The 18,483-nt window shown below is 47.0% G+C and overlaps 1 protein-coding gene across 1 annotated transcript in view; it reads right to left on the bottom strand.

Moving 5' to 3' along the window:
- LOC119965683 (ATP-binding cassette sub-family A member 13-like) overlaps window positions 1-18,483 on the bottom strand; it is a 398,370-nt gene that overhangs the window by 181,284 nt on the left and 198,603 nt on the right. Inside the window, exons 27-29 of the mRNA XM_038796446.1 lie at window positions 17,816-17,926; window positions 12,050-12,140; window positions 4,274-4,450 (exon numbers count right to left, since the gene is read on the bottom strand). Of these exons, the coding sequence (XP_038652374.1) occupies window positions 4,274-4,450; window positions 12,050-12,140; window positions 17,816-17,926 (379 nt within the window). The remainder of the gene's footprint in view (window positions 1-4,273; window positions 4,451-12,049; window positions 12,141-17,815; window positions 17,927-18,483) is intronic.

Below are 18,483 nucleotides of genomic sequence, written 5' to 3'. Positions count from 1 at the left end.
ATAGGATGGGCACGCTCCCATATCGCTCAAAGATATTGCTCAAACCGAATGCCATCCCAGTCATCCATGCACCACGCCGGGTACCGGCCCCTCTCAAGGATCGTCTGAAACCGCAGCTACGAGAGCTCCAAGACCAGGGTATCATCTTAAATGCCACAGAACCAACAGACTGGGTCAGCTCCATGGTCTGCGTCAAGAAGCCCTCTGGTGAACTTCGCATTTGCATTGATCCCAAAGACCTGAATCGTAACATCATGCGCGAGCACTACCCGATCCCAAAGCGTGAAGAGTTGACCTGTGAGGTGGCTCATGCCAAATTCTTTACCAAGCCGGACGCCTCCCATGGGTTCTGGCAGATACAGCTGGACAAGTCCAGTCGGAAGCTGTGCATGTTTAACACTCCGTTCGGCAGGTATTGCTGCAAGCGCATGCCTTTTGGTATCATATCAGCTTCCAAAGTATTTCATCGCATAATGGAGCAAATGATGGAGGGCAACAAGGAGGTGCGAGTCTATATGGACAATGTGATCATCTGGTCCACGACACCCGAGGAGCACATCGGTCGCCTCAAACAAATTTTCCAGCGGATTCATGAAAACGGCCTCCAGCTCAACAGTGCCAAATGCTCATTTGGTAGGTCTGCTATCAAGTTTCTGGGTGACCGCATTTCACAGCAGGATCTGCAACCTGACGCTGACAAGGTGCTGGCAATCAATGCCATGAAGACCCCAGAGGACAAAAAGGCAGCCCTCCGTTTCCTTGGGATGGTGAATTTTCTCGGGAAATTCATTCCCAACATGGCATCCCACACCACAGCGCTCAGGTATCTCGTAAAAAGTCGACAGTGTTCCAGTGGCTTCCCGCACATCAAGCGGAGTGGCTTGAGCTGAAGGCGAAGCTCACTACAGCCCCAGTACTGGCATTCTTTGACCCAATCAAAGATACAAAGATATCCACAGACGCAAGCCAGGACGGCATTGGGGCGGTGCTCCTCCAGCGAGACGACTCCTCGTCCTGGGCTCCAGTGGCATACGCCTCCAGGGCCATGACTCCAACTGAACAACGGTATGCCCAGATCGAAAAGGAGTGCTTGGGTCTCCTGACAGGAAGAGTCAAGTTTCATGACTACATATATGGCCTGCCAAAATTCATGGTGGAAACAGTCCACAGGCCTTTAGTCCACATGATCCAAAAGGATTTCAATGACATAATACCGCTGCTGCAGCAAATTCTTCTTCGTCTCCGCCGATATGTTTTTGAACTCGTCTACACACTGGATCAGGAGCTGATCGTCGCGGATGCCGTATCCTGATCCGTCACCATGCCGTGTGAACAGGGTGTCGTCATTCGCCACATTGAAGCACAGGTGCAATTGTCTGCCAGCAACCTCCCAGACACTGATGAACAAGTTATACAAATACGCGAAGAAACTGCCAAAGATCCACTACTGCAGGACGTGATGCAACACCTCGCGCATGGCTGGCAAAAGGGGCAGTGCCCCCAGTTCTTCAACATTAAGGACGAGCTGACGCTTGTTGAGGGGATCCATCTTAAACTAGATAGAATCGTCAATCCCCAAAGCATGCAAAACATGGTGCTCAGACAGATCCATGAGTGTCACCTGGGGGTCAAAAAATGTCGACGCAGAGCTTGGCAGGCAGTTTACTGGCCTGGCATCAGCCAGGATATTGCCAACACAGTCCTCAACTGCACAACATGCCAGAAGTTTCAACCAGCTCAGCCCAAGAAAATGCTGCAACAGCACGAGATAGTGACCTCTCTGTGGCCCAAGGTGGGGATACACCTCTTTCGCGCCAGTGGGCATGATTACCTGCTCCTGATCGACTACTTCTCCAGCTACCCGGAAGTGGCGAAACTGTCGGACCTCACATCCAAGTCCGTCATCAAAGCCTGCAAAGAGACATTTGCCAGGCATGGGATACCACTCACGGTAATGAGTGACAATGGTCCATGTTTCTACAGCCAAGAGGGTCCGACTTTGCACGATCCTACCACTTTAGTCATATTACATCCAGTCCCCATTACCCGCCGAGAAAGGGGTCCATATTGTCAAGCGGTTGCTGTGCAAGGCTGCAGACTCAGCCTCGGATTTCAACCTGCCGCTGTTGGCAGACAGGGCAATCCCTCTGTTGACTGGTTTGTCTCCGGAGCAGTTGCTCATGAACCGCAACCTGAGGACGACTGTTCCAGCCATCCATGTTCCAGACCTTGACCACCTCACGGTGCTGCAGAAGGTGCAGCGATCCAGGGACCAGCAAAATATCACGTATGATGCTCATGTCACGGATCTGTCTGCGCTGGCTCCAGACGATGTTGTTCGCGTTCAGCTGCCTGAGGGAGGTTGGTCAGCCCCAGCTGTTGTCGTCAGACAGGCTGCTCCCAGGTCTTTCGTTGTCCAAATGGCTGATGGCTCCATTTTGCGGTGCAACAGGAGGGCGCTGCGTAAAGTTCCCTGCCCATCATCCGACAGCACCTCTCCGCATGTCATCATGCTTCCTCCGGATGTCTTGCACCACGAGGCCACCTATCTGGCAGCGATCCCACCTGTCCACAAGGTCACCGAGATGGCAGCCATCCCGCCTGTCCAGGTGCCGGCATCCCCCCCTCCACCTCTGCGACAATCGACAATAAATCGTCGCCGACCACAAAGACTTAAATCTTGTGAATTTTGTTCAGGTTGCTCTGTATCTGCACGATAGACACCTTCCCATGTACATATGTTCATTCATTCTCCACTTGTACATAGTTATGTATGCATATACAGCCACGTTCCAAAATGTATTTTAAAAGGGGGAGATGTCATAATATCCACTCATGTACATCATGAGATGCAGACAGGCAGTGACTGACACACAGGATAACCAATGAACACACACGACACAGAACAACCAATCACCAGACAGGACACCATCACTATAAAGCCCACAGGGCATTTAGGCACTCCCTCTCTCACAGGACACGGCTAGGGAGATAGTCGCAGTGCACAGGCCAATGAACATCATCACCATGTGATAGAGAGCTAGTCTGGTCAAGCCAGTAGGAGGTTATCAGTTAGGTTAATAGAGTGTCAACCCACAGCAGATTATGTACAGCAATCAATAGGTTCAATAAAACAGTGTTGGACCATCTCCTGTGTCGGAAGCCTGTTTCTCGTTTTACTGCAGTTGCAGTCGATGTTAGACCAACACAAATAACACATTTGCCTGGCAACTCTGTCATTGGTCAGTAAACCCAGACATATGTGGCGGGATCCTACGATCGCCGACGCCAAAATTGCGTTCGACGATCGACCGGAAAATCCCCATTTGCACCGGAATCAGGGGCGTTGCCACTTTTGCGATTCCTCGCCCCCTCGGAAACGGCGTATTTGGGAGTACGCCACACGCCCTATGTACGGCCTCAGGACGTCACCTGAGACCCTCCCCGATGCTCTGCCCCAATGGGCCGAGTTCCCAATGCTGTGGGTCATTCATGTTATTTTGTTTTGTGAACCCAGCGTGGCGGCTACAGACTCAGTCCAGCACCACCACAGTCTGGGAGGAGCCGTTCTGCGGGCAGGGGCTGGCCCAGGGGTGATGAGGGGGGGTTACTGGGGGACAGTATGTGGCAGGCCACATCCGCTTATGTCCGGCGCCATGTTGCACGGCGCGGCCGCTGCAAGCCGCCACCATACGCATGCGAGGCCACAGACCTGGCAAATTTCCGGCCGTATCCGCAGGTAAAGCCGGGGGCTTTATGCTGCGTGCCTGTTAGCCCCTTCACCAGAGAGAGGATCGGTGGAGCTTTTGCGCCGTTTTTTTCTGGTGTAAGACGCACTGTTCCCACGCCGGCGTCAGCACTTAGTCTGCAAATCGGAGAATCCAGCCCAAGATATTAATTCTGTGGCTCAGTTAAACAGCCAAGTCAAAGTCCACTATTGAATCAAATACATTCCTGACTCGCTGTCAGATGTCTCAGTGTGAGCAGTTCACTTCAAATAAAGCCCCATCTAATGTCTCTGTTAAAATAGCAAAAATGTATTTCACATGAATGTGTCTAGCACACATGTTACAATTTTATATTCCAAATTCAAGGCCTTTAGGTTTACCTCTATTATTGACTTCAATTAAAATTATAACAGGCAATCCTAATAGAATGTAATGCATCTGCCTGATAAGATAAATGAATTGAACAGAAACAATGTTAAAAGAAATCAGACACTTTTTCCCAGATGTTTCTCGGATGGAAGGTATCATATGTAGCAAGTACTTACTCGCTAAGAATGTGTTCTTCTCCTTTAGCTCTTGTACTCTCTTCTCCAACTCCTCCTTAGATTCCAGATGATTGAAGCGGTTTATTAATGTGCAGGCTGAGATATTCACCATCATCTCGGCGAGGGTATTGATTTGTTGCACGACTGGATCATTCATTGTCTCGTTGATCGTCATTTCTGAAAAATGTAAAGTTTTCCAACCTTTAGTTTAACTACATTATTATTACTTTTGTTCTTCTCTTTTGATTTTCTTTCACAAAAATATTGATTCTTAATGTGGGAAGGCCTTTCAAAACGGGCTCCAGGTGCCCATGCGAGATGTGTGAATCTTATGAGTGTAAGTCTGCAAGTTATTTAGCTATAGAGGATATGCTATTATTGTTTATTGTTGGTGTTGATTACAGTTCTGTAGGACTGAAGAAAACTTTGTCGTCATACGTAGGTTAACTTTAAGGCTTTATTCACTCTGAGAACTATTTACTAATATAAACATGGTAGGGTTTAAACTAGTATGGCAGGGGGGTGGGTACCGATGCAATAGGTCAGATGGGGGAAAAATTGAAGGAGTACTAGGAAATAGAGCCACTATGGCTCTGAGGAAGAGCAGACAGGGAGATGTTGCTGAAAACAGCGGGACTGGTGGCCTGAAGTGTATATATTTTAATGCAAGAAGTATAACAGGTAAGGAAGATGAACTTAGAGCTTGGATTAGTACTTGGAACTATGATGTTGTTGCCATTAGAGAGACCTGGTTGTGGGAACTATGATGTTGTTGACATTACAGAGGCCTGGTTGACTGATGATCAGGTTTGGCAGCAAAACATTCCAGGATTTAGATGTTTCAAGCGGGATAGAGGGGGATGTAAAAGGGGTGGAGAAGTTGCGCTACTGGTTAGAGTTAATATCACAGCTGTACTACGGGAGGACACCTCAGAGGGCAGCAAAGCTATATGGGTAGAGATCAGGAACAAGGGTGCAGTCACAATGTTGGGGGTTTACTACAGGCCTCCCAACAGCCAGCAGGAGATAGAGAAGAAGATAGGTAGTCAGATTTTGGAATGGAGTAAAAGCAACAGGGTTGTTGTGATGGGAGACTTTAACTTCCCCAATATTCACTGGGACTCACTTAGTGCTAGGGGCTTGGACGGGGCAGAGTTTGTAATGAGTATCATGGAGGGCTTCTTAAAACTATTGGTCGATAGCCCAACTAGGAAAGGGGCTGTGCTGGGACCTCCTTTGCTGCTCGTAAAACATGTAAATGATTTGGAGGAAAATGTAACTTGTCTGATTAGTAAGTTTGCAGACGACACAAAGGTTGGTGGAATTGCGGATAGCAATCAGGACTGTCACAGGATACAGCAGGATTTAGAACATTTGGAGACTTGGGCAGAGAGATAGCAGATGGAGTTTAATCCGGACAAATGTGAGGTAATGCATTTTGGAAGGTCTAATGCAGGTAGGGAATATACAGTTAATGGTAGAACCCTCAAGAGAATTGACAGTCAGCGAGATCTAAGTGTATAAGTCCACAGGTCACTGAAAGGGGCAACACAGGTGGAGAAGGTAGTCAAGAAGGCTTAATGCATACTTGCCTTCATTGGCCGGGGCATTGAGTATAAAAATTGGCAAGTCATGTTGCAGCTGTAAAGAACCTTGTTCGGCCACACTTGGAGTATAGTGTTCAATTCTGGTCGCCACACTACCAGAAGGATGTGGAGGCTTTAGAGAGGGTGCAGAAGAGATTTACCAGGATGTTGCCTGGTATGGAGGGCATTAGAACATAAGAACATAAGAACTAGGAGCAGGAGTAGGCCATCTGGCCCCTCGAGCCTGCTCCACCATTCAATGAGATCATGGCTGATCTTTTGTGGACTCAGTTCCACTTTCCGCCCCGAACACCATAACCCTTAAGCCCTTTCTTCTTCAAAAAACTATCTATCTTTATCTTAAAAACATTTAATGAAGGAGCCTCTACTGCTTCACTGGGCAAGGAATTCCATAGATTCACAACCCTTTCGGTGAAGAAGTTTCTCCTAAACTCAGCCCTAAATCTACTTCCCCTTATTTTGAGGCTATGCCCCCTAGTTCTGCTTTCACCCGCCAGTGGAAACAACCTGCCCGCATCTATCCTATCTATTCCCTTCATAATTTTAAATGTTTCTATAAGATCCTCCCTCATCCTTCTAAATTCCAACGAGTACAGTCCCAGTCTACTCAACCTCTCCTCATAATCCAACCCCTTCAGCTCTGGGATTAACCTAGTGAATCTCCTCTGTACACCCTCCAGTGCCAGTACATCCTTTCTCAAGTAAGGAGACCAAAACTGAACACAATACTCCAGGTGTGGCCTCACTAACACATTATACAATTGCAGCATAACCTCCCCAGTCTTAAACTCCATCCCTCAAGCAATGAAGGACAAAATTCCATTTGCCTTCTTAATCACCTGTTGCACCTGTAAACCAACTTTTTGAAACTCATGCATGAGCATACCCAGGTCTCTCTGCACAGCAGCATGCTTTAATATTTTATCATTTAAATAATAATCCTGTTTGCTGTTATTCCTACCAAAATTGATAACCTCTCATTTGTTAACATTGTATTCCATCTGCCAGACCCGAGCCCATTCACTTAACCTATCCAAATCCCTCTGCAGACTTCCAGTACCCTCTGCACTTTTCACTTTACCACTCATCTTAGTGTCATCTGCAAACTTGGACACATTGCACTTGGTTCCCAACTCCAAATCATCTATATAAAGTGTGAACAATTGTGGGCCCAACACGGATCCCTGAGGGACAACACAAGCTACTGATTGCCAACCAGAGAAACACCCATTAATCCTCACTCTTTGCTTTCTATTAATTAACCAATCCTTGATCCATGCTACTACTTTACCCTTAATGCCATGCATCTTTATCTTATGCAGCAACCTTTTGTGTGGCACCTTGTCAAAGGCTTTCTGGAAATCCAGATGTACCACATCCATTGACTCCCCATTATCTACCGCACTGGTAATGTCCTCAAAAAATTCCACTAAATTAGTTAAGCACGACCTGCCCTTTATGAACCCATGCTGCGTCTGCCCAATGGGACAATTTCTATCCAGATGCCTCGCTATTTCTTCCTTGATGATAGATTCCAGCGTCTTCCCTACTACCGAAGTTAAGCTCACTGGTCTATAATTACCGCTCTCTGCCTACCTCCTTTTTTAAACAATTAGCTATGAGGAGAGGTTGAAGAAATTTGGTTTGTTCTCACTGGAACGACGGAGGTTGAGGGGTGACCTGATAGAGGTCTCCAAAATCATGAGGGGCACAGACAGAGTGGATAGTCAGAGACTTTTTCCCTGGGTAGAGGGGTCAATTACTAGGGGGCATAGGTTTAAGGTGCGAGAGGCAAGGTTTAGAGGAGATGTACGAGGTAAGTCTTTTTACACAGAGAGTAGCGGATGTCTGGAACTCGCTGCCGGAGAAGGTGGTGGAAGCAGAGACGATAGTGACATTTAAGGGGAATCTTGACAAATACATGAAGAGGATGGGAATAGAGGGATACGGACCCAGGAAGTGTAGAAGATTTTAGTTTAGACGGGCAGCATGGTCGGCGCAGGCTTGGAGGGGCGAAGGGCTTGTTCCTGTTCTGTACATTTCTTTTACTTTGTACTTGTTCTACAGTAAAGGATACAAGCAAGGAACTATCTCCACACATTCTGGTACATACGACTCTGTCCAATGTTTAACTGACCCAGGGTGTGGGTCACATGTCCTTTAACATCACTGTGTGTGTGGCACTGTACTCAGTCCTACAGTAACCTCCTATATGCCAGGTCCGTTTACAACACCTCCACCCAAATCTTTATCTGATGTATTTTAAGTGATTATAGTTTATCTTCTGGTTTACATTGTTATTACTGCCATACATTCACACTGTCTTCACTACATTATCACAACCTCAAGTCCTTGAATTCAATGGTTCATGTGGTGTGAAGGCATTACAGCCTTCCATATCTAATTTGCACGACTGTCGGAAGAGTGGTGGGCTCTCTTGCTGCTGAACCTCTCAGTTTTTTGGGAAGTTGTTCCAGACTCTAGGGCCGATATTCTCCGACCATGTGCCGGTTCAGAGATTCCCTGGGGGGGGGACGAGAATCACGCCCCACCGCTGGCTTCCCCATTCTCCTGCGCCGTTTTTCAGGCACCCGTGGTATCGGCGCCACGCCAGTCGGGGGCTATTGACAGCAGCCCCGCTGACGATTTTCTGGGCCCTGGTGCGCCGAGTGGCCGACGACTTTGGCCGAGTCCTGCTGGCGTGGATTACTCAGCTCCCACACGGCGGAACCTGGAAGGTGAGTGTGCGGGGGATCCGACCCCGGAGTGGGTGGTGGGGGGGGGGGGAGGGAGGGGGGCACGGAGGCCTGGCTCACGATCGGGGCCTACCGATCGTTGGGCGGGCTGGTTCCGTGGGGGACTACTTTATTCCATGCTGGGCCCCAGTAGGGCTCAGCCATATTGCCCGGGGTTCGGCACGGACAAGGGAACCCCCGCGCATGCGTGAATTGTGTGGGCCATTCCGTGCCGGCTGGAACTGCGGGTACCACTCCGGCACCAACCTAGCCCCCTGGGAAGGTGAGAATTCCTCACTTTCGGGGGCCGTTGACGCCGGAGTTGTTGGCGCCGGTTTTTACGCCCGCGTGGGGAAATTCTTAGAGAATTCCGCCATAGATATCTCTTCATCTTTTCCTTTTATTCTTTTGCATTGAACCACTCCTGGTCAGGCTGGATTTATGCTCACTGGCGGTTGCTACTCCAACTCATTTCTTGAGAGTGGATATTCATTGTGCTCACGTTCTTATGCTTTTTACACTTCTTCTGTCACCGTGTGGGTGTTGTGACATATGTGGAAGTTTACTTTTAAAAATGGAACCCTTTTCCCACTTATTTTATAATTTTATGCAAACGTTTGAGTACTTTTTCCATTTCCAGTTGTTTTTGAGTTTAGGAATCTTTTCATTGAGCTCAACAACTACTCTTTTAATTTGAGTTGCCTTTGCTTCAGGGTTATCCGTGGAACTCTTATTTAAGTTTGACAATCTCACCTGGCCATTCAGTTCTGTTCAGAATCTTTCTTCCATGGTTAGTGACTGTTACATAGAACATAGAACATAGAACGATACAGCGCAGTACAGGCCCTTCGGCCCACGATGTTGCACCGACATGGGAAGTCAAAAACTAAAGGCCATCTAACCTACACTATGCCATTATCATCCATATGCTTATCCAATAAACTTTTAAATGCCCTCAATGTTGGCGAGTGCACTACTGTTGCAGGTAGGGCATTCTACGGCCTCACCACTCGTTGCGTAAAAAACCTACCTCTGACCTCTGTCCTATATCTATTGCCCCTCAATTTAAGGCTATGTCCCTTCGTGCTAGCCACCTCCATCCGCGGGAGACGGCTCTCACTGTCCACCCTATCTAACCCTCTGATCATTTTGTATGCCTCTATTAAGTCACCTCTTAACCTTCTTCTCTCTAACGAAAACAACCTCAAGTCCATCAGCCTTTCCTCATAAGATTTTCCCTCCAAACCAGGCAACATCCTGGTAAATCTCCTCTGCACCCGTTCCAAAGCTTCCACGTCCTTCCTATAATGAGGCGACCAGAACTGTACGCAATACTCCAAATGCGGCCGTACCAGAGTTTTGTACAGCTGCAACATGACCTCATGGCTCCGGAACTCAATCCCTCTACCAATAAAGGCCAACACACCATAGGCCTTCTTCACAAACCTATCAACCTGGGTGGCAACTTTCAGGGATCTATGTACATGGACACCGAGATCCCTCTGCTCATCCACACTGCCAAGAATTTTACCATTAGCCAAATATTCCGCATTCCTGTTATTCTTTCCTTGGTCTCTTTCAATTCACTTATTAGATTGTGAATCAGTTTCACTGAATTTCTCTTAACTGCTTCAAAGTCTGGATTTGCTCTTCCATATTGTGTATCTCAACCTTCAAGTTGTCCAGATTGGATTAATTTCAAGAAGTTTTGGCAGGCTCTGCTACAACAGCGATCACACTTAGCTTGAAAAAAGAATTCAACAATGGCTGCCTGGATCTACCATCTGCAGAGTTCTCTTGGGCTCTCTAGGGCAGCACGGTAGCATTGTGGATAGCACAATCGCTTCACAGCTCCAGGGTCCCAGGTTCGATTCCGGCTTGGGTCACTGTCTGTGCGGAGTCTGCACATCCTCCCCGTGTGTGCGTGGGTTTCCTCCGGGTGCTCCGGTTTCCTCCCACAGTCCAAAGATGTGCAGGTTAGGTGGATTGGCCATGATAAATTGCCCTTAGTGTCCAAAATTGCCCTTAGTGTTGGGTGGGGTTACTGGGTTCTGGGGATAGGGTGGAGGTGTTGACCTTGGGTAGGGTGCTCTTTCCAAGAGCCGGTGCAGACTCGATGGGCCGAATGGCCTCCTTCTGCATTGTAAATTCTATATCTATATGTAGTGACTGAACTATTTCCCTAACTGTGATCAATCAACTCATCCCAGACTGGAGATCAAGCCTCAAACATTCTAGTTCTTATGGCTTAGAACTGAGACGGATCAAGAAAATATCAGAAGGAATTGAAGAGCCTGGATATTAGTGGGAAGGTAATTAATAGAACCTTGGACATACTATTTAGCTCCAGATGGAGCCAAGGAACAAGAAACAAGTAGAAACTCTACTACCACCCAGGTGGAAGACACTCCTGTCAAATGGTGAGAGAGTGTGTAGTTTATCCTCAAGCATGACATTCATCAGGACCAGATCAAGGAGAGTCTGAGACTTTGGGGGAAATGTAGAAATGTGCATATAATTAGGATAAATACTTGGAGGTTAGGGGAGGGGGGGCGGGGGGGGGGGGGGGGGGGGGGGGGGGGAGATGTGAAATAAATTATAAATGTTAGGAGCACCTGATATTGATGAACTACTGATTGATGAGATGTGATGGGGAGCAGATGTACATATCTTCCTATAAATAATCAGCAATGCTTTTTATCAAAATTGCCGACAAGAGTATTCTTTGTGTAACTAGTGTAATCATAGAGAGGCCTTAACCAAGATCCAAACTCAAGATGAAACAAAGCTAACTGTTATAATTGCCTTTGTGCCCAGGGGATGCTTATAATCCTGTCCCTTATTATTTTCTGTCTCAAATTCCTTTCTCCCTATTTTCATACCCACCCCCCAGATTCCCTAAACTTCAAACTTTTAAATAATCTCATTGATTTCATTGGGACGGAAACGTGGCAGGGTCTACAAAATTAGACAATCCTCTCTGGCAGATTACTGCTCAATTCATGAAGTTGACAATTACCCCATTGCATCAGGTCTCCAGCCTGACATGGATTTCCTGGTATCGGCAAATATTGGGACTACATGGCGTAGATTGAGGTCTGCCACAACCATTCAAATAAGACAAGAGTCTGCATTGCCAGCATCTTGTCTCACTTCCACCCCCCCCCCCCCCCCCCCCCCCCCCATACAGATCACTGGGCAGCCGAGCACAGGGGGTGTCTTTTGAAACATGGCACATGGCTTGCAACTTCCAGAAATGGGATTTCTGGACAATTATTACAGAAATATACCCAGCAAAGTGCTCCCTCTCCTGACAGAAGAAAATCTACATTCGTGCACATATATATATCGTTGATAGCTCATGTATCATTGCAATCACAAATAGGATAACATAAAAGAGCACAACAGAGACATTTACAAAATCTAAACTGTACCGAATTGGTGTAAATTTTCCAAAAGTCCATCAACATTAATATCCAGTTGAGTCTCAATGAAACTGCGTATAAAATTGTTCTGTAAAACTGCCTAAAACAAAACAAGAATTGTCTTCATGTTAATCATGATTATTACAGTTGTCACAAATATGTACTAACATTAGTAAATTGGTGAATTAAAAATAGAAATATACTACTGAGAAAAAGCATAAAGGAAAGTGAGCACTCTGACAGTAGCAGCTTCAAAACAGAGAAGAATCAGACATCAGAACGCCTTCTCTTTTGGCCTGAATATCATAATTGTCAACCATAGGGGGTGATTTTCAGGCCCTGTTACGCCCCAATGTAGATCTTGTTACAGCTGGAAACTCTCAGGAGAGGGGCAATTTGTGACAGGGTGATCTCATAAACCCGAGATCGCGTAAACCTGATTACCATACATTTTAATATATTTAAATATTCAACATCGGCTTAACACTGCATCTTCCCGAAACATCCTGCTAGTGTCATGTCATGCCAGTGGGAATCACTATTTGTCTCCAAAAACAGAAACCGGAGGTGATGACCATGCCGAGGGCTCAATGGCCAGCGTAGTCCCCAGGTAGTCAGGGACATGGCAGGACAGTACCCTGACACTGCACCCTAGTACCCTGGCAGTGCCAACCTGGCCCTGCAATGAACGGGTCTGAGGGGTTGGGGCTCATTGGGAAGGTCCTGATGCCAGTGATCCTTGGGGTGGAGGGGAAGGGATTGATGCCAGCGATCCTTGGGGGGGGGTTGATCCAGTGATCCTTGGGGAGGGGGAGTCTGATGCTGATGATTCTTGGGGTGGAAATTGATGCTAGTTATTCTTGGCGGGGGGCAGGCTGTGACAATACTGGCAATCATTGATGGGGTGGTTCCTGCTTATATTCTGCTTAACAAGCTCCAGCACAGAATGTGCTTGCAACAATAAATTACAAATGTAGTTAAATTATCAAAGATACCAGTATGACTGCTTCTTAATTTTAAACAAGACAGAGCAGCACCAATCATAATTATTATCAGATTGGTTCATTTGCCATTTACCTTTGAGCAAGGTTTTGGGTTCAACACCGAGTTCATTATCTCCAGTGCAATTAGATTCCCTCCAGTGCAGAAGGAGGCCATTCGACCCATCGAGTCTGCACCGCCCCTCTGAAATTGCACCCTACCTAGACCCATACCCCACACTATCCCCGTAGCCCCACCTAGAGCCAATTCCACCTAACCTACACATCTTTTTTTTTTAAATTTAGATTACCCAATTATTTTTTCCAATTAAGGGGCAATTTAGCGTGGCCAATCCACCTACTCTGCACATTTTTGGGTTGTGGGGGCGAAACCCACGCAGACACGGGGAGAATGTGCAAACTCCACACGGACAGTGACCCAGAGCCGGGATCGAACCTGGGACCTCAGCGCCGTGAGGCGGTTGTGCTAACCACTAGGCCGCCGTGCTGCCCTACACATCTTTGTAAGAAGCCTTACAACACCAGGTTAAAGTCCAAAAGGTTTGTTTCAAACACCAGCTATTGGAGCACTGCTCCTTCCTCAGGTGAATGTTTCACCTGAGGAAGGAGCAGTGCTCCGAAACCTAGTGTTTGAAACAAACCTGTTGGACTTTAACCTGGTGTTGTAAGACTTCTTACTGTGCTCACCCCAGTCCAATGCCAGCATCCCCACATCATACGCATCTTTGGACTGTGGGAGCAGAACGGAGGACCCGGATAAAACCCATGCAGACATGGGGAGAAAGTGTAAACTCCACACAGTCACCTGAGGTTGGAATCGAAGCCGGGTCCCTGGCGCTGTGAGGGCAGCAGAGATTTTCTGGTGCTCTGAGGCCTAATTTCAGACAATAGGTCATTGTGTGTGAAAGCAGCAATTCAGATGGGAAGGAATGCTCTACTGCCATTTCTAGTATTTTCTCCCCGAATTTGGCACATATTGAGTACAATGCTCATATCGGGGCGAGCAAATATTTTCACATTATGCATTAATTAGACTATGACTTCAAGGCTGGAATTTTCCAGCCATTGCGATTCACTTTACCGCCAGTAATACAACTCCACCTGCAGGTGTCCCAGCAGCATGGGGTGGCTTCCATGGGAAATCCCACTGACAAGCCGCAAGAGTATCGAATCCCGCCGCAGTGAATGCCGTGTCACCAAGAAACTCACAGCTGGGAGACTGGAGCTTCTGGCTCCATAACTTTAATTTTCTATCATCTATGGCACAGTTAAATTGGATGTTCAGCACAAGATGTATTCTTGGAATGATTATTTAAAGATTAAAATTTTAGCCAGAACATCATTTGATGTTTCTCGCTTGAGAAACCCGCTTGAGTTTCTGCTTGTAAGCCGGGAGAAGGAGCACAGTCTTATGGTCTGATTTCCCAAAGTGCGGTCGGGGGATGGAATGGTAGGCACCCTTGATTTTTGAGTAGCAGTGGTCAAGAGTGTTGTCGCCCCTGGTGGGACAGGAGATGTGCTGGTGGAATTTTTGCAGTACACTCTTGAGGTTGGCTTTGTTGAAGTCTCCAGCCACAATGAACAAGGCCTCCGGGTGTTCTGTTTCATAGTTGTTTATGACTGTGTACAGTTCATCCAGCGCCATCCTCACTTCTGCCTGGGGTGGGATGTAGACCGCTGTGATAATGGCTGAAGTGAACTCACGTGGAAGATAGTATGGGTGGCACTTTACGGTCAAGTATTCCAGGTCTGGGGGGCAGTAGGTCGCCAGGGTCGCCACATCCAAGCACCAGGAGGAGTTGATGAGGAGGCAAACCCCTCCACCCTTCGCTTTGCCTGAAGATGCCGTGCGGTCCGCCCGGTGAATCGTGCCAAAGAAAGCAGTACGTACGTTCCCCAACCGGAAACCATGGCTCAACCGCGAGATTGACTCTCTACTGAAGGACAGATCTGAGGCGTTCAAAGCAGACGACCCTGTCCTATACAAGAAATCCAGGTACGACCTCCGCAAAGCCATCCGAGATGCCAACAGAGAATATCAAACTAAGCTACAGTCACAGACAGACTCTCGGCGGTTGTGGCAAAGACTAAACAACATAACGGGCTACAAAGCGAAGCCGAGCAGTATCTCTGGCAGCAGCGCACCCCTCCCCGATGAACTTAATGCATTCTATGCTCGGTTTGAGCAGGTAACCAACAATCCGCTGTCAAGTGCCCCAGCAGCCCATAATTCACACATACCCACCATCACAGTTTCCGAAGTCAGATCGGCCTTCCTGAAAGTGAACCCACAGAAGGCGACGGGCTCGGACAGGATCCCTGGTCGTGCACTCAGAGCCTGAGCACACCAGCTGGCAGAGGTATTCACAGACGTGTTTAACTATCCCTACTCCACTCCGAGGTCCCCACCTGCTTCAAGAAGACCACCATCATACCGGTACCAAAGAAGAACCAGGCAACATGCCTCAATGACTACCGCCCGGTGGCCCTGACGTCAGTTGTAATGAAGTGCTTAGAGAATCTGATCATGAAGCGCATCACCTCCATACTCCCAGAATGCCTTGACCCACTTCAATTCACATACCGTCGCAACCGGTCCACACCAGATGCCATTTCCCTGGCCCTACACTCATCCCTACAGCATCTCGAAAACAAGGACTCCTACATCAGACTCCTATTTTTTGACTCCAGCTCCGCCTTCAACACCATAATCCCAGCCAAGCTCATATCAAAGCTCCAAAATCTAGGACTTGGCTCTCCACTCTGCAACTGGATCCTTGATTTTCTGACCAACAGACCACAATCAGTAAGAATGAACACCAACACCTCCTCCACAATAGTCCTCAATACCGGTGCCCCACAAGGCTGCGTACTTAGCCCCCTACTCTACTCCCTGTACACACACGACTGCGTGGCAAAACTTGGTTCCAACTCCATCTACAAGTATGCTGACGATACGAACATAGTGGGCCGGATCTCGAATAACGACGAGTCAGAATACAGGAGGAAGATAGAGAACCTAGTGGAGTGGTGTAACAACAACAATCTCTCCCTCAATGCCAGCAAAACTAAAGAGCTGGTCATCGACTTCAGGAAGCAAAGTACTGTACACACCCCTGTCAGCATCAACGGAGCTGAGGTGGAGATGGTTAGCAGTTTCAAATTCCTAGGGGTGCACATCACCAAAATCTGTCCTGGTCCACTCATGTCGACGCTATCACCAAGAAAGCACAACAGCGCCTATACTTCCTCAGGAAACTAAGGAAATTCGGCATGTCCACATTAACCCTTACCAACTTTTACAGATGCACCATAGAAAGCATCCTATCGGGCTGCATCACAGCCTGGTATGCCAACTGCTCGGCCCAGGACCGCAAGGAACTTCAGAGAGTCGTGAATACCGCCCAGTCCATCACACAAACCTGCCTCCCATCCATGGACTCCATCTACACCTCCTGCTGCCGGGGGAAAGCGGGCAGCATAATCAAGGATCCCTCCCACCCGGCTTACTCACTTTTCCAACTTGTTCCATCAGGCAGGAGATACAGAAGTCTGAGAACACGCATGAACAGACTCAAAAACAGCTTCTTCCCCACTGTCACGAGACTCCTAAATGACCCTCTTATTGACTGACCTCATTAACACTACACCCTGTATGCTTCGTCCGATGCCAATGCTTATGTAGTTACATTGTATATCTTGTGTTGCCCTATTATGTATTCTCATGTATTTTCTTGAATTTTGTTTAATTCCCTTTTCTTCCATGTACTGAATGATCTGTTGAGCTGTTTGCAGAAAAATACTTTTCACTGTACCTCGGTACACGTGACAATAAACAAATCCAATCCAATCCAATCCAACTTTAACATTTTCAAAAATTTACAAGTTCTGTTTTGACTCCCTAGATCATGTTTATCTGTTACTGATGGCCAAGGGCTGAAACACTTTCCATCTCATCAAGGCAGGCTCCACAACACTAGCAAAATAGAACTTGGTGCCAAGCAAAGATTTTCCAATGGGCGGCCAGAATTTCTGCCGAGGGTTAAATTGTTTGAAATGCTGTCCTTCAGAGAAGATGTTGAGCTGAGGGCCAATCTGTCTGTCCCAGTAGTTCAGTCAGCTGTTAAAAAAATCTAAAGTGCACTAGAAGAAATGTTCTCCCAGTCTCATCCAACACTTCCTTCTCAACTAATATCACCAAAAAACAGATTGACTGGTCATTCAGCTCATTGCTGATTAATTAATTGTCTTTATTGTCACAAGTAGGTTTACATTAACAGTGCAATGAGGTTACTGTGAAAAGCCCCTAGTCACCACATTCCGGCACCTGTTCGGGTACACTGAGGGAGAACTCAGAATGTCCAAATTGCCTAATAGCAAGTCTTTCGGGACTGGTGGGAGGAAACCGCAGCACCCGGAGGATACCCATGCAAACACAGGGAGAACGTGCAGACTCCGCACAGACAATGACCCAGCCAGGAATTGAACCTGTGACCCTGGCGCTGTGACGCCACAGTGCTAACCACGGCACCACCGTGCTGCCCATAGAGATTATAGAGTCTTGTTGGTTGAAAATAATTGCTGCATTTGTCTACATAACTGCAGCTGCAGAACCAAAATAATTCATTGTGTGACATTTGATGTCGTAGTCATCAACGATATGTCTAATATTTATATGGACCCAGTAGAGTACTGTTCATCCAATCGGCAAAACGAAAGCAAACATTTTCACTCTTCTATCAAATAAACAATGTAGGATGACATTTTCAGGTACCTGAAGCTGACTTAACATTGAATTGTCATTATTTTGCAGAACCTTTGAGGATTTCAGCCAGACTTCAGAATAGGTCTTCAACTCTCCAACTATATTGAATGTGGTGTTGGCCTGAATAAAATACAGAAAACACAAATAAGCATTACAACCACATCATCCAGCAGCTTGTAGTATGAAATCAGTTGAAGGGTCCAGATGTGGCTGGAGCGGTTTTGCTACGCAGCACTGCGGGGAAACTTTTAACTGTTGGCTGCCTGTTTCTCATCTGAAAATCTGTTGTGGACTTTTCAAGAAATCCATAAATTACCTGGATTGCGTCATCAATAAAGGTGGTTTACACAAAGAGCTGAAGAAGGTGACAGCAATCTTAGAAGCACCATGACCTCGTAATGAGACACAATTAAGGCCGTTTATGTAAATTTGTGCTTAACTTAGCAACACTATTGATGCCTTTACACACCTTATTATTGCCAAACAGTTATGGCACTGGTCAGAAGACTGCAGAAGTGTGTACAATGAGGTAAAAGATGCCTTAAAGAAGGCAGAGCAGTTGGTTCACTGCAATCCCAAACTGAAATTGCAACTAGGCAATGCCTCACCCTATTAGATTGGTGCAGTTGTCTTGTGCATGATGCCATCAGGAGAGGCTCGACCAATAGCATTTGCTT

Source organism: Scyliorhinus canicula, chromosome 5 (genome assembly GCF_902713615.1).
Source record: "Scyliorhinus canicula chromosome 5, sScyCan1.1, whole genome shotgun sequence".
Classification (NCBI taxonomy): Eukaryota; Metazoa; Chordata; class Chondrichthyes; order Carcharhiniformes; family Scyliorhinidae; genus Scyliorhinus; species Scyliorhinus canicula.
This window is presented reverse-complemented; position numbering and strand designations above follow the sequence as displayed.